Source organism: Mauremys mutica, chromosome 4 (genome assembly GCF_020497125.1).
Source record: "Mauremys mutica isolate MM-2020 ecotype Southern chromosome 4, ASM2049712v1, whole genome shotgun sequence".
Taxonomy (NCBI): Eukaryota; Metazoa; Chordata; order Testudines; family Geoemydidae; genus Mauremys; species Mauremys mutica.
In genome coordinates, this window is record NC_059075.1 from 118657512 (window position 1) to 118679007 (window position 21496).

Here is a 21496-nt window from a genome sequence, read left to right on the forward strand (position 1 = left end):
ATACTAATTTCTCCCTACTGTTACTCACACCTGGTCAACTGTAATGGGCCACTCTCTTAGCACTTGAAAAGTTATTTCTCCTCCATTGGTATCCTGTTGATTTATCTCATTAGACTGACTTAACAAATGGTAAAGCACCCCACATCCTTTCATGTATTTATACCTGCTCCTGTATCTTTCACATCATACATCTGATGAAATGAGTTTTAGCCCATGAAAGCTTATGCCCAAATAAATTTGTTAGTTTCTAAGGTGCCACAAGGACTTTTTTTTTTTTTTTGCGCTGATATAGACTAACATGGCTACCACTGAAACCTGTCGTCATACTTCAATTTAGTTTGGTTGAAGGGTAAGCAAAGTCAGTGAAAGCTCCGGAGTCTTTGGGATATATAGGGGAAGGGGAAAACACAGTATCCTCTGGAACACCACCACCATTCAGTGTAATCTAAGGAACTATGCATTGGGGCACTTGTTATTGAGTCTCTTGTTGCAGACACCAGTAAGGCTGAGTGCTGGTGTGGTTTTGTAACAGGGGTCAGCATTCCAGGCATATTTAGGAAACAGACTTCTGATTTCATCTGTATCTGCACCCAAGTTGCCAAAATGCTGGTGTCCTATGTTGCTCCATTCTCAGGTACTTGCAATTAATGAATAATTTTATAAAATCATTTTTTGCTTTAATTGTATAGGTATTTCCATAGGTGTGACACTGAAGTTCCATGAACTCTTCTTATACACTATTGAATGAGGTTCATTGCTAGTAAACTGGCCCTGGGAACAAGTTCATGCCATCATCCATCAGGTACTGAAGCCCCACCCTTTGGCAGTACATGGCTGGTATGGTATTGCCTCTTTGTAGAAGCTTTATGCATCTTGAGCACCAATATCATTTGGGGTAAAGACACTGCAGTATCCTTAATAGGGGGGTATCTCAGCAGTGAGAAGGAATCAACTGGTCTCTTCATTTAGCTGTATCTATCCACTTCATCAGACACATTCTCACTGGCTTCCATGATCACCTCCATCAGCCCCACGTAGTCACCCTCTGCTAAGGAGATACCAGAATCATTAGGTGAGGGACTCTCTGCTCTCCTCTGTTCCTCAGTGTGATGAGCACTAGCATTTCCATTTCCTGTCTCTCTTCCAGTCCCAGAAACCTCTATGGAAGCCTGTACCAGGGCACTAGATGCATCATCTGAGCTTGGACTAGGAACAATGCCTGAGTTCCCTAAACGTGACCTCTCCAGCATTGGGGATGTCACGGGGGTGAATGAAAAGAAGAGGGGCCCACTGCTACCAGGGGTTCTCATGCTGGGAGTATGAAAGTTGCTGGGATTATCTGAGTTTGGGGTGGCTGCTGGTGTCATGTTCTCCAGAGTTAGCCAGGGATGACGGCGGCTTTTCAGACTCTTCAAGCTCTTGAAGCTGCCTTGTTTTTCATGGTCTGGGGACTCTGCTAGGAAGGGAAACTTGGGGCTTACCGATACTATAGCTTGAGGCCCTGGACTCCTAACAGGGGCAACCTCATTCATTTTATTGTTCAACGTGTTATTCTCTCCTTCCTCTACTGTCACCACCAGGGAGTCTGGGGCTTTGTCTCGCTCTCCTGGCCAAACAAAAGTTTCCTTAACTGCAGAACCAAGGGAGCTCTGGCTTTTGTCCACATCACTAGCCCTGGAAGGTGACAGGTTGGCAAAGTTGTCTCTCAGTGAAGTCGAACAGGCCACGATGCTGGAGAGAGCAGGGGGCTTCTTGCGCCCTGGGCGCCTGGATGGGAAGATCATAGGGATGGAGCTGATTGGTGTCTGTGGAGCACTATAAAAGCCAGGTCTCTCATAGAAGGGGGTTGACACGAAGGCATCAAACTCTCTCAGTTTTCTATCTTCATTGTCCCATTGCTCCTGTGAACTGGAGCCTGGGTGGGAGGAGTCTCCCCTTTGCTGATTGGCACTGCAGGGGCTTCCAGGTTTCCCTACATCCTGGTACAAGTAATGAGGGAAGGGGGACAAGAGGTCATTCCTCTTGCGTGGCAGGTTCATCCGGGAGGATGACCTGGAGAAACTCGGTGACTGGACCCCCAGCAAGCGGCCCAGATGTCCCAGCAGTGGTGTAGAGTGGTTTGCCTCCTCATTCTCTTTAATTTGCTCCAGCGGCTGGAATTCCATCTCTTCTTTCTGCATGCTGGGGAGAAGCAAAACAGGCTGTTATATACAGTGACTCTGCGAATTCTAGAGTGTGTTGGAAGGGACCTTGATGAATGGACTTTTGCCTTCCACTAGAATAGTGAGTAGAGATCAGTGAAGATCAGGGGGGATGACTGCAGCACTGGGCAAGCACTGGCAAACTTCAGCCCCTGACGTCTTCCTCTATATTGCTATGGGGAGCAGTATCTGGCACACAGTTGTGGACACTTGTGTTGGAGACGAGCAGAAGCATCATTATACACAAAGGAATGCAAACACAAACATGTTTTGATGGAGGAAGTCGAATCTCTCTCTCTCTCTCTCTCTCTCTCTCTCTGGGCTATATAGACACAATCTCTTACCATGATTTCACATGCACAAGAGAGGATTTGAGCAACACTGAACTCCAGAGTGGGGGCATTTGTGGCAGGGGAAGAACTGCTGCCTTCCTAGAAGGGCATTGGTAAAGTCCAGAGATAATCTGACACATTGTGGCCCTGGGCTGGGGTGTAAATCTGGCCTCCATTGATAATTTCATGTTTCAGGAAAGCTTCACTCACCTAATGTCAAAGGTTGAGCCAAGAAATGATGTCCGCTTATACTCAGCAGTGGCTGCGGTGTAGGGTGGCTGTGGATAGGACTCATTCCAGTACAGGTCCTTCTCCATGAGGGGCAGATCTTGGTGCATGTCATCCACAGCGAGAAGGGAGACCTGCAGGGGATGATGGGAATGTCAGACTCAAGGGGGTAAAATTATCATTCTGCATGGTGTAGTACCTTCATTTAAGAGAACAAATTCTCTTCCGCAGAGTTTGCAATATGACTAGGCCCAGGAGTGGGGAAGGGATACAACAGGAAAGCACCCAATGAATAAGCAGCTGGGTTTGGTACATGGGTTGTTAGTTACTAGGGTTGTTCTTTATGTATACAAATTGGAATGAAGGGGAAAGTGAAGGAGTCACCATTTGGAGTATAGAACAGTGTGTTTTAGGAGGGATATGAAGGTGGAGTTTGTTGCTTGGTCCCCAGTACGATGGAGACTGTTCTAGGCCCAAGAATCAGTGTGGAAAAGGCACAAGGTCATCGATGGGAGAAGGGGGTGCTAGGTTTGAGACGGGGCAGGAATGGCATGGCACAACGCCCTAGTGGGAGAGCAGTGAGATATAGACCAGGGGCGGCTCTATGTGTTTTGCTGCCCCAAGCACAGCAGTCAGGCAGCCTTCGGCGGTGTTTCTGCGCGAGGTTCGCCAGTCCCGCGGATTTGGCGGCGGTTCTGCGGGAGGTTCGCCAGTCCCGTGGATTCGGTGGCGGTTGTGCGGGTGAGCTATTGCCTGGAGCCGCCCCTGATATAGACAAGTCACATAAAGCCTTAAACATGAGCACAGGCCACCTGGGCTGGATAGAGAATGACACAGGAGGAGCATGCAGGGATGCAGCCCCTCACACATGTGCAACTGGAGCAGCATACACAGAAAGTCACATGCTCAGAGGTGTGGTCCTGTAGGGGCAGATCTTGTCCCATAATCTTCCATGCACGTGGGCTGATTCCTTGGCTACTGAGGGAACGAGGAGCTGGGCTTCCTCGCGCATGAAGAAAGTGCTTTTTATCAAATCTCTGCTTACTCCTTCCCCTCCTTCTCCTTACTCTGACCCCTTTGTCTCCCCACCCCCGGACACTCAGGGCCCTGCCCTAATGTTATGCTGTCTGCAGCGCAGAGAAGGAACCAGGGATGATAGAGAAGAGGTGCCACGTGAGCGCACCCCTGACCTCTCTCCTTATGTTTGGAGACCTGGAGCTATGAGTCTACTCAGTCCTTGGGCGCTGCCCTATCGCCGCTCTCATCTCTGATGGCCCTGTTGTGTGGGATCAGGGCCCACCATTACCTGCAGATTCCTGTCGATGAGCCAGTTGGTTTCAAAATCATCATCATCCTCTCCGAATGGGTTGATGAGCTGTTCAGCCACCTGCGCATTGAGAGCACATGGCAAGAGTTCAAATCCCCTTCCCGAGAGAGCGTCCTGCAGGGCCACTGGGACGCTGTGCCCCAGCACTAGGCCTGGGAAGCACATTTCAGCTACACTGCTTCTTGCAATGAGCAGCAGTGAGGGGGTTAAAAAGGGAGGCTTAGCTGCCATGTGGCTTCTGGGACAGTTAGTGCTAATGTGTGTTGTGTGTTTACTGTGTTACACTCCATTAGCCTTGCAGCTGAGGAGGAGGAAGCCAGGCCTCCATCAGTCAGTCACTGCAACTCCTGGATTCAGCCAGAGGGGTGGCCATAGAGGAATTCTCTGCAGGGCCAACAAAGCCCACTGCCTCAGAGCTAGGGTGACCAGATGTCCCGATTTTATAGGGCTTAGGATGTGAATCCAGATCTCCTGCAAGGAGGTGCACTCAGATACAGGGAAGTGCCCTCAGCCTCTGCTGGCCTAGACAGAGACAGCTAAGCCCTGGGACTTGATTGTGGGCCTGTTGCATGGCAGCGCAGGGCCTGGATCATTCAGACAGTGGGATGTCCCCCAGAGTGATGTGAGAAACTCCTGCCTGGGCCTGGAAACAATTCCAGGCTTCCCATGTTGGGAAAAGGAGGCTCCCAAAAGGTCAGGGCATGTTTCCTTGGACTCACCTTTAACCAGCCAGCGTAGAAGAAGAACTGCAGGAGAGTGAAGACAGGCACAAAGAGATCCAGCTCATGGCCAGGATACCCCTTCGCTGGGTCCAAGAACTGCCGGCCGATCAGGCAGGCCAGGAAGAAGCTGTAAACGGCCACCGTGACCACCTGGCAGGGACAGGGGGATGCGGTCAGAAACAGATTTCAGTTCCTAGCTTGCTTTCCTTGACATCCTTCCTCGGATTCCCCTCCGACCCCTCCAGACTACCGCAGGCAGCTGAGGAGCTCTGTGGGACTGGTCCCTCTACGGCCTTTCTAAGACTGTGTTTAAGAAGGCAAAGCTGGGCGCGTCTCTGGTCAGGTCTGCCCCAATTCACCTGCTTCCTCTCAGCAGGAATGTGTCTTTCTGCTTCAGACATTTTTAAATGTACCCCCCACCCCCCAGATTATCTCCCTGTTCCCTCAATGACCATACAACTCTGGGGAAAAGCTAATGCTTTGCCCCTCTACCGCACCTTCCACCTGCAAAGCACATGTCTTAGGAGCAGTGAAGCCTCACAACACCCCCATGAGGGCCAATGAGGAAATTAAGGCACAGAAAGGTTGTGTGACCTGCCCGAAGCTGCACAACAAATCATCGGCAGAGCTGGGAAGTGCAACCTGGTCTCCCTCTCCTGTCCCCAGGAAACTTCCCTGAGTGCCCGATGTCTCAGCTAGGTGGCAAAGTGCTGTCTTCCCTACCGGAGGAGTGGGACTGTTGGGCTACTGGTTCTTGGGCCGGTTCTCAGTTGAAACCAAGAGATACCAGTGTGGACCAAATGCTGGAGGTTGCTAGAATTCCCAGCAGGGTAGTACCTGCAGTATTGCCGACCCTAAACTTTCAAAAATCAAGAGTCTGGCTCCCGAAAATTATGGGATTGATTTAAAACTTGAGGGGTTTTTATACAGATCTATTTTTAATTTGCCTTCTGCTTTCTCAGCCTCCAGGTTTCACTTGCGGCACATTTTCAAGCTTTTCTCTACAACCATAAGGGCTGGAAACTTTCTTTTAGTTTTTTAATGCAAGCTGAGATTCTCATGCAATCTCCTGATGCCAGAAGCTGGGGCTTTCTGAAAAAAAAAACCCCAAACAAATACTGCAAGACTTTTGAGTTGGCAACACTGCCGGGTGACCTTCCACCCTGCTCTGGACAACCCCCGCACCCAAGCCAGGATGGCAAAGCTTCAGGGGCACTTGTGGATATGCCTGGCTCACAATGCATGTGGAGTCGGGCCAGGGGCGGCTCTAGAAAATAGGCTGCCCCAAGCAGCCGTGCGCAGCGCCGCCCCTTCCCCGGTCCCGCGGCGGGTCCCCTCTTCCCGCGGCACCTGTTGAGCTCCCGCAGGCATGCCTGCGGCAGGTCAACCGGAGCCCGGGACCAGCGGACCTGCCGCAGGCGTGCCTGCGGGAGCTCAGCCGGAGCCGCGGGAAGAGGGGACCCGCCGCAGTCATGCCTGCGGCAGGTCCGCTCCTCCCGGGCTCCGGTTGACCTGCCGCAGGCACGCCTGCGGGAGCTCAGCCGGAGCCAAATGCCGCCCCCCAGGGAAAGGGCCGCCCCACGCGCCTGCTTGGCGCGCTGGGGTCTAGAGCCGGCCCTGAGTCGGGCCCTGGGTCAGGGGACTGTGGCTGGATATCGCTGACAGAACTCTCATTGCAGGCGACTGGAAGCAGAGAGAAACTGTTTCCATTATTATGACTGAGGAGCCTGCATGGGCAGATTCTTCCTTCTTGAGGGTTTGACCTTCCTCCCACCCAGGCAGTGCAGCCTCAGCAGGCTGGTCTTGCTCGGCATTCTGGCCCTGGATCCAAGGATCCATGGTGCATTTGGGGCGGGGGGGTCCATGACAAGTTGTCTTTCATTGAAGTCGAACAGGCCACGATGCTGGAAAGAGCAGGGGGCTTCTTGCGTCCTGGGCGCCTGGATGGGAAGATCATAGGGATGGAGCTGATTGGTCTCTGTGGAGCACTATAAAAGCCAGGTCTCTGATAGAAGAGGGTTGACACGAAGGCATCAAACTCTCTCAGTTTTCTATCTTCATTGTCCCATTGCTCCTGTGAACTGGAGCCTGGGTGGGAGGAGTCTTCCCTTTGCTGATTGGCACTGCAGGGGCTTCCAGGTTTCCCTACATCCTGGTACAAGTAATGAGGGAAGGGGGACAAGGGGTCATTCCTCTTGCATGGCAGGTTCATCCGAGAGGATGACCTGGAGAAACTGGGTGACTGGACCCACAGCAGGCGACCCAGATGTCCCAGCAGTGGCATGAATCCCCTGACCATGCCCCATTATTAGCTGAATCCCCACTCCGTACGCCTGGGACATGGCTTCGGTTGTACAGTTCCCTGTCGTCTATGGACGCCTAGATACCCCGAAGAGCTGACCGCTGTGTGGAGCTGACATTGCTGGCTCAGGGCATTAGTGCACAGTGTGTGTGCGCATCAGGGTGTGAACAGAGGCGGAGTAGCGCTGTGCCGTGCACTCCAGGAAAGCATCCTCTGGCCACCCGTAGTGACCGAGCTCCTGTGGAACAGCACTGTGACTAGCTGTGGCCTTGACATTCTCTTGCCTTTGATCCTGGTTTGCAGGAGAATCTGATCTGCACAGGACTCTAAATAAATCCCCCACTAACCTTTGCAGCCATCCAGAACTGGAGTTGTTCCTCTTTCATAGCAGACCACACTAATGGGAGTGAGCATTGCCTAAGCAGCTGCATTATATAAGATGGGGCTGGCGCCAAGCTGTCTATCCGGGGGTTGCTGTCAGAGAGCTATTGAACAGTTAGAGCGCCTGGTGTCTAATGCAGATAAACAGCTTTCCCTGTCCACAGGGAGTGTAGATGGCACCTCCCACTCAGACCTGTGCTGCATTCTCTAGTGTCATCTGGGCTAAGGTACCAGCATTGTTGAGTGGGGAGAAGCTGATGCATTTACAGGCTGATGAGCAGGCATTGGAGGGGTGTATATGTAGGAGGTATACATGGGAGTGTGTCTGGAGTTCATTTATATCTATGGTATGTGTGGGGACACACGGGTCACCCACCATAGGTTTGTCCATGGGTTGTCTGTCTGTGAATTGATGAGGAATGTGGGTGTGCATGCCTGGGATCGGTGCGTGTGTGCTGGGGATACATGTGTTTGCTGCATAAGTTGGTGTTTATGTGTGTGGGTAAGTCTGTGTATGTAGAGTGTGCATGGGGGGGGTGTCCATGTGTGGCTTTGGAGTATATCTGGGGGTCCATGTGGGCGGTGGTGGTGTATGTGGAGAACCACATGTGTATTAAAGAGCCTTGCCTGTTTCCCAGCACATTATGTCTCTGGTTGCAGTGATTCACCTTGCAGAGGCCATTGGGTGGGGCAGTGGCTGCAGAGGGCCTCCTGCACTCACCTGAGTGTAGACCAGCGGGATGCTGATCCAGTCATACCCATAGAGTCGCCCACACTGGCTACGCAAGGTATTTAGTTCCTGGAGTGGGGAACAACAGAGAAAAGGGAATGGCTCCCTTCCACAGAAAAGCTACCTCATACTAACACCCTGCCATGCTCCTTCCCCTCCAGACTGCGCTTAATGCAGGGCACACCTCCCAGGTAGAGCAGGGAATTCACTTTCTATGGTCATTCATTCCTGGGCTTTGCTCATTCTTAAATATTGAGATTTCTGCCCTCCCCAGCGCCACATTGGAGCACCAGTGGGACCTCTGGCTTGTCCTGGAGGGACCCTTTCTTTACTGGAGTCAGGAGGGGATTCAGGGCCTGATTCTCCTCTCACACCGGTGCAAACTGGGAGTAACTCCTCTGGAGTCAATGGCATTACACCCTTGTAAAGCAGTGTGAGAGAAGAGCCAGTCTCCTTGTCTAAAGTCCTGGGCTGCTTCACACAATTACCGTGCTAGTGGACCCCACACCGTATTGGACTAACTTCCCATTTTCTCCCCTCCACTGAGTGATAGATATGAGTGGGCATGTTTCCCATTGAAGTTAATGGAGTTACACCACGGGTGTGATTGGTGCAGTCTCTAAGCCCCACCTCACCCTCTCTGCTCCCCTGGGTGACCAGCAGCAAGTCCTTCTGCTCCACCCAGAGAGGAGGGCAGAGCTGGTTCGTTCTTGACATGCCCTCTGGCTGTCTCCAGAACTCACGTTCAGGATGCCCTGGAGCAGCACGCTATCCCGGATCCTGCCCTCGTTCCGCGCCTTCACAGCCAGGTTCGAGAACCACACACAGGGGATCCAGAACTTGTTGTGGGGAGAGTTCAGGCTCTCAAACTTCTTGTGCTCTTCTGGGGTCATGAGGCCTAAATGGGCAAAAGGAGATGGAGGACGGAAGACAATAGAGAGCCTCCCCTTTCCAGTCTTTCCTTGACACATGAAAAACCCGCAGGCTCCTGTGGGTGGGTCTTCACGTCACAAAGCAAATTGACCCACACATCAGGAGATCCCATGGTGTCAAGGAAGTTCGGCCACTCACAGGATGTCCCAGTCTCTTGTGGAAACTCATGTGCCTGTCCCCCCCATCTGGCCCTACAAATCATCAGGCCAGCTTTGGACCAAGGAGAGAGAGAGAAAATCCAGGTGCAGAGCCCTACCTAAGGCAGCAGAGCCTGATTGGAGTTCTGATTGTCTGGGGATTTTGCGGCTCACAAAGTTTTGGCATGCACCTCTGAGCTCTCCATGGCGACACCACCTCCCTCACCGGTTGTATTCCACGTTCCCTATCTAGAGGTCAGCACTACACACCCTGGGCTTGTCTGAAGAGTTCTCTCAGTGTAGAAAATCAGCTAGTGTTCAAAGGGCCAGGCTCCCACTCTCTGTCTGATAGAGAGGGGCTCATTTCTGCTGCCACATCCTCTGTGCATCTGATCCGGTAGCTCTTTACACCTATGTTGCACTCTGTGGCCCAGATTCTTGAGTGAGCTGTGATCAGTGCAGGAGCAGAGGGGAGAAGGGAGAAAGCTCTAAGCTGTCTGTCTGCTCTCCTGGTCTATGGCCAAACCAGTCCTGGCATAATTTTGAGTAGCCTAAGTAGTTCTCAGCAGGGACGGCTCTAGGAATTTTGCCGCCCCAAGCATGGCAGGCAGCCTGCCTTCCGTGGCTTGCCTGCGGACGGTCCGCCGAAGCCATGGGACCAGTGGACCCTCCGCAGGCAAGCCGCAGAGGGCAGCCTGCCTGCCGCCCTCGTGGCACCGTGGCTTGCCACCCGAAGCATGTGCTTGGTGTGCTGGGGCCTGGGGAGCCGCCCCTGGTTCTAAGTTATGCAAGCTGGAGTAGTTCCAAAGGGCAGGATATCTTGGGGTAGGTGCCATCTAGAAGCAGGGTATTTGGAGGCAATTACCCTAAGGGGGCAGGTTACTTCCAGGGTAATTTCCCAGAAGGGGCAGAGTATTGATAGGATGGGGCCATGGGTCAGGGTATTTCCAGGGAAAGCATCTTTAAGCACCAGGTATTGCATGAGGTGTTTAGAACAGAGGAGCAGGATATTTACAGGGTCGGTGCCATGTAATTACAAACTCCTCTGGAGCAGACCGCAATTATCCTGTGTAGCTAGTGAAGCCTGTCTAGGTCTCAGAGCACTCACGCCCTGAAACATGGCATCCTCCCTCCTTGTTCTCAATGCTGGGGCTCACTGTTGCTTTGTAAGAAGAGGCTTTTACGGAAGCCCACTGGGGACAAATGTGTGATGCATTAGCTCTAGAATGTGTCATTCACATCCAGCAGTCATGCCTTTTAAAGAGGAATAACAGATGTCCCACCCATGAAGCATCCCCATAACAATACTGAACACATCCCACACAACCAAATAACCCTCGCAACAGCCCTGATAGGAATTATTTTAATTCCTTTTGGTAAATAGGGGGAATTGTAGATGGGGAAACTGAGGCACAAGACAGCTGTGGCTTGCTCAAGGTCACACAGTCAGTATGAGAATTAAAACAACAAAATTGCTGGCTTCCACACTGCTGCTCAGAACACACCTCGGACCACGAATACTATCTGGTCTAAATCAATATCAACAAAAGGCCTTTAAAGACATGAAATCTATGACCACATCACTGCTGTCTGAGTTACCTGCATCTAAGCTGCTGTTAGAATTCTCTTTGCTATGAGCTGTTCTATGTTTGAAGTAAACTTGATGTTCAAGGTGCTGATTTTCTGACTGACAAATTCAAACCATATTTAATAAAACCAGAGAAAACAAGATGATAAAGTAGAAAATTGAATGAAAAGCAATGACCTTCAATGACCACCAGAGAGTGCAACAATCCGAGAATCGGGTCAAGAATGCATATGAGACTTGCCGTTATGAAGAGATTCAACTTTTATTTGTCTTTATGTGCTTCTTTCATTTGTGTTATTCTCTTAATGTGTATTCCCCCCTTCCCCTCCAACAGTACATAAAGTGTCAGTAGCCACCACTCCCATGAGCATAACTTACAATGCATAATCATGCACAACAATTACTGATCATGGGCAAAATCCTCCCCAGTGCAGGAGGCCTATTCAAGCTCCACCACTTTGACTCATACCGAAGGCTCAAGTAGTGCAGAGGACTCTGCTGGGCCTTTGCAGTGGGGGGAGCATTTCATCGTGTCAGCACAGCTCATGAGCAAACCTACAATAACAAAGTGTCAAGGGGATCAAGAATGGAAGCCATCTTGTTCTTCCCAGTGACCCTACAGAAACAAACCAGAGCCTGCCACTACATCTTTCTGATGAACCCTGCAATAAAGAGCAAGTGTATACAGCCCGATGTCCTCAGAAACAGCCCTGCAATAACAAATCAGAGTACCCAACCCGAAAACTGCAATAACCAATGTGTGTGTGTGCTCACAGTAGAGGAAAAATTAATTGTGATCAGAAACTAGCCTTCAGTTGCACTATTTCGAAGCTCAAACAACAGGAAAAAACATGACTGGCTAGGTCGATCTCAAAGATGCATTCTCTCCTTGGTAGCAGTAGTGAGGGGGCTAATGACATAGGGCTCAAGCCTGAGTAATTCCTGGTTGTGCCGGGAGCCCTCAGTTTCCCAGAAATCCCAGTGGTAGGTGCTCAGCACCTGCAGCAATCACTGAGCGCTTTACAGGACTGTGTCCATAATGCTCATTGCTTGGCCCCTGCGCTTCTTGTTTGGAACCAATAGATTCGTTTGGATTTCCTGGCTTGTCCCCCTAGCCCTGGTCTCCTGAGCCACGAGGATTCCAGTGGGTATCTCTGTATCTCGAGGTCATGCAGTTGTTTCCACCACACCTCGACCCAGCCAGCCCTCCCAGGACTGCCTCTGGCTTAGGCTTAGCAACTGCGCTAGAGATGGAGAGGGCACCTACCTGCTCGCACAATGTGCTCTGTGCTGGGGAAGCGCTTGTAGACGGCGGTGCTGACGGACCGGAGGATCAGCACACTGCAAAGGTTGCTGTAGCGCATCAGGGTGCGCCGCAGGAGGCGCCCATACTCGTCCTGTCCATCCACGTTACTGGAGACCAGGTTCATGATGCGGTCGGGCCATGGGATGCTCTCGTACTGACCCCACCAGCGAGATACCACCAGGGCTACATAGAAACCTAGGGCAGAATTGGCCTAATTAGTCCACCCAGATACCTGTCAGATACAGCAGGGTCTGCAGGGGAGGAGTGGCTAGTTATGTCCCCAGTGTATCCCAATGGCCTGCAGAGCAGTGTCTGGATAGGAAGGGGTAGCACCATCCCACTCCCTAACCCCACACTCCTTACCCAGCACGAAGGACACAGGGATCAGCTCAGCATAGTTGTTGCAATACAGAGCCAGCTTCTCAAACATCAGCCTTTGGCTTGCATTCAGGATCAGCCTGAAAAGGAAACCCAGAGGCACATTCTCACTATCAGCCTCGCAGAAAAGACGTCACCCTTCCCAGCCCTGCATGGATGGGAGTCCATGAGCAAAGCCAATGAAACCACTGTGCTCTCTGACCTAGGAGATGTTCCATGGGAAACACCTTGCTTGTCAACCCAGGGCATGTGTCCAAGGGAGCTCCACTCTGTTTTACCCAGGGGACACACCACATGAAACGTGTTGCCATCCCATCTAGGAGATGTCTGTGCTAAAGGAAATGACCCAGTGGCCAACCCAGGAGATACTTCTGAGGCTGTGAGGCAAACTTGCAACCAAACTAGGGCTGCTGGCTCAGGTGCTGCAGTGAGTGAGTTAGCCCTCAGGCCTACAGTAGCAACCTATCACCAAGCAGAGACGGCATCAGATGACCCCAGGCTCAGGTATTTCCACAACCCCAGCAGACCTGCCGAGCAGATCAGTCTGAGTAACGGTGCCACCCAGACAAGAGCCTTCCTGCTGCCTCGCAGTGCACCAGACTCCAGCTGCAGCCTCAGTCCTGTCTGAGCCCGGTCCTTGCCCTGCAGTAGCCTCACTCCAGCCATGTCACTGACCTGCTCCAACCTTTCTTCTGTCTTTGGATCTCCCCGCAGCCCTCGGACTCTGACTATCCCATTTCTACCTTCAGCACATGTCTGCACTCCGGCTTTGGTATCAGCTTGTCTTGTCTCTGGACTCTGACCACCCAGCTTCGATCCCTGGCCTGCACCTGGACTCTGGCTATGGTTCCAATCCTGGCTACGGACTCTGATTTCGGTTTTGACTCCAGCCTGCCCCCAGATCTTGATTTCAGAACCATGCTTGGCTCAGGCCCAACCCTATGCCTAGCTGTGACCCAGGCTGCAGCCACTAGGCCTGGCTATCAGAAGCAATGCCTGACACCTGCTGTCTGACCCTATGGGCAAAACACAAATGTCCAACCTAGGAGAGGCGTAGTGGCCAATACAGAGATGTTGTACGATACCAGAAATGTACCATTGAACTGGATTCAGTACCACGATGGCAGGGCCGGCTCTAGGTTTATTGCCGCACCAAGCAAAAAAAATGTTGGCTGCCCCCCACCCAAGCCCTGGGCTCTCTCTTCCCCCCCACCCGCACCCCCTGCCGCCCCAGCCCTGGGCTCCCCACCACCAGTGCTGACTCCGCCCACTCCCCCCCTCGCCTCCAGCCGGTCCGACGCTGGCAGGATCGAGGTAAGCAGTGCACGCCTCAGCCCAGGGTCCCTCCAGCCAGGGCTCCCTCCTCCAGGACCAGCCGGGACCTGGGAGAGCAGAGCTGGAGGACTGCCCCGGTAGGGGGCTGAGGAGCCGGGGCAGGGTAGCCCCAGAGGGAGCGGAGCCCCGGAGAGCGGGACGTGGGCCCCGCATGGCAGCGCCCCGCCCTCTATGGCCCCGCTGCTGCTGCTGCTTCTGGCCGCCCTGCCGCAGTCTTTGGGCAGCTCGGGCTGCTTCGCCCAGCTCTGGCTCCGGCACTGGGGGGGCGGCTGCCCTGCGGCACCTGCAGGCAGCTCCGTGTGCCCCGTGGAGTGGCCCCCAGCCCAAGGTCCCCCGTTCGGAGCCTGCCCTGCCCAGCCACAAGGTGCGGGCGCTACTTCCCCGCAGCTTGAACCGCAGCAGCCCCAGGGCACCCCCCGTGCATGATGTGCTGCTGCTGCCAGGACCGGCTCTAGGCTTTTGCAGTCGGAAGTAAAAAAAATTTTAAAAATGCCTCCCTTGAAAATGTGCTGCCTCAAGCACATGCTTGGTTTGCTGGTGCCTAGAGCCGGCCCTGCACGGTGGATTTAAATTAATTGTAATCTCTAGTCTGATGCCTGACATTCAGACACTATTAGTAGCAAACTGGGAAGGAGCTGCTTCTGCCTTTATACAGAGGTGCTTTCCAGCCTCGGCCTCAGTGCCACCTAGATACACCTTAGCTCAGCTGTGTGAGCTGAGTGACTTTCCCTCCAAGAAACAGAGGAGTCACCGAAAACATGACCGCCCCCCACACCAGACTCCACAACAAACTAGTAGCCCCAATCCTGTCTGCTCCGTAAGAGACACCAGAGGAAATGCCACGCTGTGCAATCTAAGGGATTTCTTCCCAAAAACACCCTTCCAGGGTTATCCTCTGTATGTCCACTACCTAAGCCCAGAGAAACATCTTCCTGCGGGATGGGGATGTCCCCTGTATATGGACATCCATCTTATCTGCATTAATTTAACCATAATCTGCCCTTTTCTGGAAGGACAGGTATCCATCATACATAACTTACTTTCCCTCCATGGAGAATCCATGCTTCTTCTAAGGAGAAGGGTCACCCTGTGTATATTTCACTAGTAGCCAGTAATACATTTTAGAAGGTCTCTTTCTATAAGTCTATAATGTATAACTAAACTATTGTTGAATGTAAAGTAAATAAGGCTTTTAAAATGTTTAAGAAGCTTCATTTAAAATTAAATTAAAATGCAGAGCCCCCCCCCAACTGGTGGCCAGTACCCGGGTAGTGTGAGTGCCACTGAAAATCAGCTCGCGTGCCGCCTTCGGCACATGTGCCATAGGTTGCCTATCCCTGCTCTAACCCCACCGATAAGGAAAAGCTGTCAACTAGTAAACTCTATTGGAACAGTGAGGAAAGAGCTTTCCTCTCTTCACGTCTCAGTAGATCCAGGGAGCAAGTCTCCGCTGTTCTTGGGAAATGGAACCTCTGCAATGCACCATCACTGACACTGCTTCACAAGGCTAGGACCTGTACTAAACATTTCTTGCCCAGTTCCTTTTCCCCAGTAGCCAGTATCATTGTCCCCAAACCCACACTGCCTGAATAATGGGAAGAACCTGGATGGGTCTCTCAGGGCTCAGGTGAAAGAGGAAACTTACCTGTAAGTGAGGCTGATGCTGAAGTAAAGAGTGATGAAAATGAAGAACTCGCAGTAGAGGAGTTTGTAGATACTCCCTTTCCATCGGAGCAGGAGCTGCGAGAAGGTGCCCAGGCGCGCATCAGCTACTCGATTTGTGTATGTCACAGTCATCACAGAGCCTGTGAGGAACAAAACATGGAGATACTGAGGCCATCAGGAAACCTGCTAAAGGGATGGAAGGAGGCTGTGGTACAGCAAGGAGTACCTGTGACTGAGCTAGTAAGGGATTTCTGTGCAGTGTGGGGACACTGTCCAGAAACAGCAACACTAGGAATCCATCCCAGCTGTGCACAGAAACTCAGGTTCTTCTCTTCCTGGGGCCACCCCACAGTCCATTTCAGGTAGGCACAGAAATCCAATTCAGAGAATCATGCCACAGCCCGTTTATCAAAAGCAAACACAGTCCGGAACATCAGGAAGTAGTGAGGATGGCCCATATGTGCTAGATGGAACTGGGCCTATTGAATTTCCTATGGTTTAGGTTGGAGCTGAGCCCTGGTACTTTAATGAAACATGTGGACTGGTAGCCTCTGGCTGTGGAAGACTCAGAAGGACATATCTCGACTTTCCCTGATTTACCATTATCTATCTATCTATCTATCTATCTATCTATCTATCTAGGTGTTTATACCATGCCCATCACCTCAGTATCTGGGTGCCTGTAGAACTTGTGGATTTGCTGTCTCAGGAAAGATGAATCTTGCTAAAATACACCATGTTTCTCATAGTTTTTTCTAAGGAATCCTCAAAGAATCCACTGCAAAAAGCCTGGATCTGTAGGTCTTGTATAAAAGATCCATATCCAGCAACCTAACCCATAACAGCTGCCTTCTATAGGCGAGCAAACTTTGTTGCAAGCAAGAAGTTTGGCCAGTATCCCATGGAGAGCAGAGGGCACTGGTGCTGTGGAAGCTGATGGTGTGTCCAAGTCTCTTTGAAGGGAGTGCTCAGGCCTTTTTCTCTGATAAATTCTTCCACTTGTAACTGGGACATTTACCAGTATAATGCAATCAGCTGCAGGGAGGGGGAAGGATTTGCCAGCTTTACCCTTCCTTCCCAGGACAATGCTTTGCAAAGATCACTTTATGTTAGGATTGATATTTGACTCTTGCCATTCCCAGCCATTGAACTGAGGGAACAGGAAAGGGGCTCTGTCTTTACTGCTATTTCAGAGCTCCCGGAAGATGCTGCACGGCCAATTGCAGTGCTAGACACCCCTCCCAAAGCCTCTCTGTAGGGGCATGAAGGGAGCACAGACTCCATTCAGTCCTTGGTCTGTCTTCAACGCAGCTGACAAGGGGGCAGATTTAAGCCAGTTGTGATGGTGGATTTTGACCTGTTCCCTGAGATCTGAGCTGGCAGCACTAACTCACGTCACATAAAAACAACGAGGCGTCATTATGGTTCTAGCCCATGAAAGCTTATGCCCAAATAAATTTGTTAGTCTCTAAGGTGCCACAAGGACTCCTTGTTGTTTTTGCTGATACAGACTAACACAGATACCCCTCTGAAACCTGTCACGTCACATAGATCTCAAAGCAGCCACGCGGTAGTATTAATATTCAGCCACTAACTGACCTGGTCTAGGTTTATACTGTGACCTAGTAGCAAAAGGCTCCCTATTCATTACCAATTCCTTGAGTTCTGTAGTGCCCCTTGGATGGGTGGCAGAACCAGCTTAAAGTATCTGAAGGCGGGAATGAGAGAGAAAGGGTCACACCTGCTGCTCCGGCAGAGACAAAGTGACTGCGACACAGATCTAGAGCCTGGGTGATTGGTAGCTGTGGTTCGAGGGGAAAAGGTCTGAAAGCAGACTCCAGAGAAGTGGTGTACAGCCCCTGGGAATGTGTGTAAAGGTGGAAAAAGAGAAGACAGGGTAAAGGGAAGAAAAAGAAAGAAAGAAAGAAGGCTCTGAGGGGAGAGAGAAAGGTAGATAAGACAGAAAGAGAATGGAGAAGAAGGAGAGAGGTAAAGGTGGAGACAGGAGACCAAAACAGGGATGAGATAGGTGTGTGGAGAAGGGGAGGGTGAGAAGAGAGAGGAAGAAGGAGGGGAAGATGAGGGGAGGCAGTTTGTTAAGAAATGTTTTAAATCAGGCTTGGGCACATCTCCAGGACTAAGTGGAGGTAGTTTAAACACATCAGAGAACAGCAAAGTGGGTTGATCCCATCCACAAATGAATGCCCTGACTTGAATTGCGGCTCTTTGATGAGTGCAAGTGGCAGGAGGTGGGGGTGGGTGGCAGTGGTGCTGGCTGCAGTGTGGAAAAAGAAGCCATTCACATCTTCTTGCCCCTCCTGTTCCATTCACGTAAGCTTTGGGGAGTTCTCCTCCTCCTGTGCGGCTTGTCCAAGGAGAAAGTGTAAAGGCTGGGAAGGCAATGGAAAGCTTCCTGTGGCTGAATTCTCCTCATACTGTAGGTTTCCTAGCGTCTTGGGTTGTGGACCCCTCCTTTGAAGGATTGCCCTTCCTTGCAGTTACGTCAGTGCTTGCAGTTTCTCAACATCACGGTTTACAGCTTTCCGGTGTTTATGTTATTAGACATTTCACTCTGCAGTTCTGCTGGGGGAGGTTTCAAGATCAAGACATCTCTGGAGTATGTTCCAAAGCAGAGAAGAATTGGCCCCTTGTTGGCAGCCTCAGCAGAAGGCTGAGGCCTTCGGTCCATTGACTTCAAAGGGCAGTGGATCAGGCCCTAGAAATGGTCCCTGCTGCCTAGAGCTGCTGCTCAGGCAACTTTCCCCAGCACTAAATACATTTAGGAAAGATTCCCCTTGACTTTAGTGGGTTTGCATCAGGTCTCTGAGGAATTGAGAACAAATGAGAACAATGATCAGGCAGGGGAGAAAAGCGTGCATCCCCCCAGGTGTCTAGGCTGTGAAGGGCAGCACTGCAACAGCACAGCATCTGTCCTCTTAATTCTGGGCTCGGAAGCAGGTGCGTGTCCACATTCTGAAGGACGACACCTCCAGCAAGGCCAGGTCCCTGACACCACATTGAGGGTAGCAGATAGCACCTCTTGCAATAATGTGCCCCAACACCATGCTGAGGAGGTGGATGATAGTGTATGTCCAGGGTGTGAAGGAAAGTGACTCCAGCAGCACAGTGGAAAGAGGAGTGGATAGTTTACAGCAAATAACCCATTTAATGAGTGTCACCTTTTTTCTGACCATGAATTGCTTGTGAGCTGTTACAACATTCTAGCATTTATTTGTTATGCAACATATTCACTGAACCATTATCAAGACTCTCTGATAGTCAAAATTCAAGCCGCGTTGGTTAGTTGGACTGGACATAGATCCTGTGTGATATAGTTTCTGTTCCTTGATTGGATGAGCCTAACTCCTAGAATCAGGTGTTTATTATGAAGACTCAGTTTTGTGAATTCAAATTCTGCTGCTTCTTTTTGCAACCATGCCTGCCAGAAAGCTTGTTCCCAGAATGTTTTTGGAAAATGAACACACAAGTTGCAAGAACACCGGCAGAGTGATTTCTTTCGCAGATTCAAATAAAGGCTAATGGACAGTGTTTGCCCTGCACTAGCTAGTGACAGCTCCCCATAATGCTGAGCTGGGTATTGGGTGGATGAGTCTGTCCTGATTTTGAAAGACAGTACATCACAGCAAACCCGGACACCACGCGCGAGTGCTGGAGACAGAGCATGCCCAGGGTCGGAAGAACAGCAATCCCAGCAACACCCCTCCAGCCATCAATTAAATCAGAATATTTCCTAATGAATCATGTTGAGGGAGGAAATGTGTTCAAGAAATGAAATCGCCCCTCCAGTAGCAATGTCTGTTAATGGCACTGTGAGGCTTAATGACTAGGTTTCTAGCACAACCTTGAGTGTATAATAATGATAATAATAATTAATAAGAGGAGTTACACCACCATAAAACTGATGTAATGAAATATCAATTCAGAACCTGCAGGCCTCTGTTGGACAGACTAATACAAATTATACAGTTAGAGGTGTGCTTCTTTTTTCAAAATCATGAATATTTATCCATAGCTGAAGCTGCTAGCTTTTGTCCACTTGTAAATTCATTATCCCAAATTAGGTTCAGTGTGCGCGCACACACACACACACACACACACACACACACACATTGTTGAATACAAGACAGTGTTCCCTCCCAGCTGATGCTCTCAAACTACAGGTGCACTTTAAAGCATGAAATCAACCCTCCTCCTGGGAAATGGACCTGGAAAGCTGCATTGCTGACCATCTCAAAGACCAACCTGACCCTCCATCCCAAAAGGAACGCACACATATCCAGCGTTATTACTCTTTCTGAAGATGCTAGTGCTTTGGCAGTACCTTTTGTGTTGCATTTTCAGTGACAATTAGCTGAGTGTCAGCCCACACTGTGATACCAGAAACCTGCACAGCTGGGACCTTTGTCTGCCAAGTAGATCACTCCTCTTGTAATGCCTGTTATATGCGTACATTTTCATATATGTTTCTAGGACTTAGAAGGCTGGTTGCAACTTTAACTGCTCCATAACCTGCACACATATAGGTTGTGTACCAGAAAGGTACACACACTTACATAGCTATCTTGGGGACCTATTACACAGAGTGGGCTGGGTTGTGTGTGTTACACACCTCCCTTCATGTCTCAAAGCGCCCAGGGAGACTCTTCATTACATAACTCAAATGCAGAATAAATTTTTACCAAACATGGAAAACTTCAGCTCGTCTTTATGTAAATAATGGCTGTTTCCCACCTCCGTCTAATTCCTCTGCTGCAGGCATAGGGCACGGGCCATTTCTCATGCTTTTTCCCTTCGCTCTGGATGGTTAAGGTAGTTTCCCTGCCATCCTGCCCATTGGGGTGGAAATGTTGCAGAATGGGACTAGATGCATGGCTTTCTCTGCAGTTTGGGGCTGAGGGATGCAGCGTAAGGTCAGTGTTGGGACTGGCATATCGGGATCTGGGATAGACAAGCAGAAAGAGAAAAAAACACTCGCACATCATTTATAGTGAGTCTGCATAGCCAGATACCCAGCTGCCTGGCATTCTGTATGAGTGAGGTCTGTTCTCCCAGCATCTACACAGCCACTGCCTGGTTACTCGCTGAATAGTTCTGGTCATTCCGTTTGGATTAACAATCACATCCAGAAACTGATGGACATTAACCAGCTCTCACAGCCCTCACACAGACAGACAGACAGACTCAATCAAGTGTCCACAACAGAAAGACGGATGCTAATATACCATGGTGATCGGTACAGTATAATACTATAGATAGACAGATCAAACTAGCAGTCCCTGAGGGAATCTTTCCAGCCATGTGATAAAGCCCCATGGGGTGCGAGTACTTACCGGCACAGGCTTCCGGACTGCACGGGAGACTTGGGAAGTTTGGTCCTGCATGTGTCCTCGCTGGGTCCTTTGTCGGCACACGCCACCCCCCTCCTCCCACCGCCCCCTCGGCTCATGGGGGATTGAACCTGACAGAGACCGGGTGCTCTAAGGAGCCTGAAACCCACTTGGGAGCTGCAGCCGGTCACTTGATTCTTTAATCCCACTCCCATTACAAAAGAGACTCTTGTCTTTTGCACTGTTCCTTTCTAATCTTCCGAGTAAGCCCCTGTATGTTTACAGAGGCGGCTGGGGGAGGGGGGAGGCAGGGCTGGCTGCTTGGCGGCTGCTGCTAACTCCTGGCACAGCCAAGGTGGCTACAAGAAGAGAGGCATTTTCCTCTAATTCTTTCCTGTTTGGTTCCTTCCTGTGTGTCACGGTTTCAGAGGAGCCCCGGGGATTAAGAGAGGCTGGAATTTTCCACAAATGCTGTAAAATACCTTTCCCTCATGACCTGCATGGCCCCTCCATGGCCCAGCTCATACCTTGGTGCAAGAGGGCAGGAGGCCTTGCCCCTGTGGACAAGAAGCTATATGGACGT

At 50.8% G+C, this 21496-nt stretch overlaps 1 protein-coding gene across 1 annotated transcript; it reads right to left on the reverse strand.

Annotated features, from left to right (window-relative positions):
* Window positions 1-963: 963 nt before the first annotated feature.
* On the reverse strand, window positions 964-15697 carry BEST1 (bestrophin 1). The gene is made up of 9 exons (XM_045013760.1): window positions 15546-15697; window positions 12551-12645; window positions 12149-12382; window positions 8967-9121; window positions 8215-8292; window positions 4808-4960; window positions 4068-4148; window positions 2744-2895; window positions 964-2181 (listed from the first exon to the last, which is right to left on the reverse strand). Exons 1-9 carry the CDS (start codon window positions 15695-15697, stop codon window positions 966-968), a joined length of 2316 nt encoding a protein of 771 aa, XP_044869695.1. The 3' UTR covers window positions 964-965.
* Between the last annotated feature and the right edge of the window lie 5799 nt (window positions 15698-21496).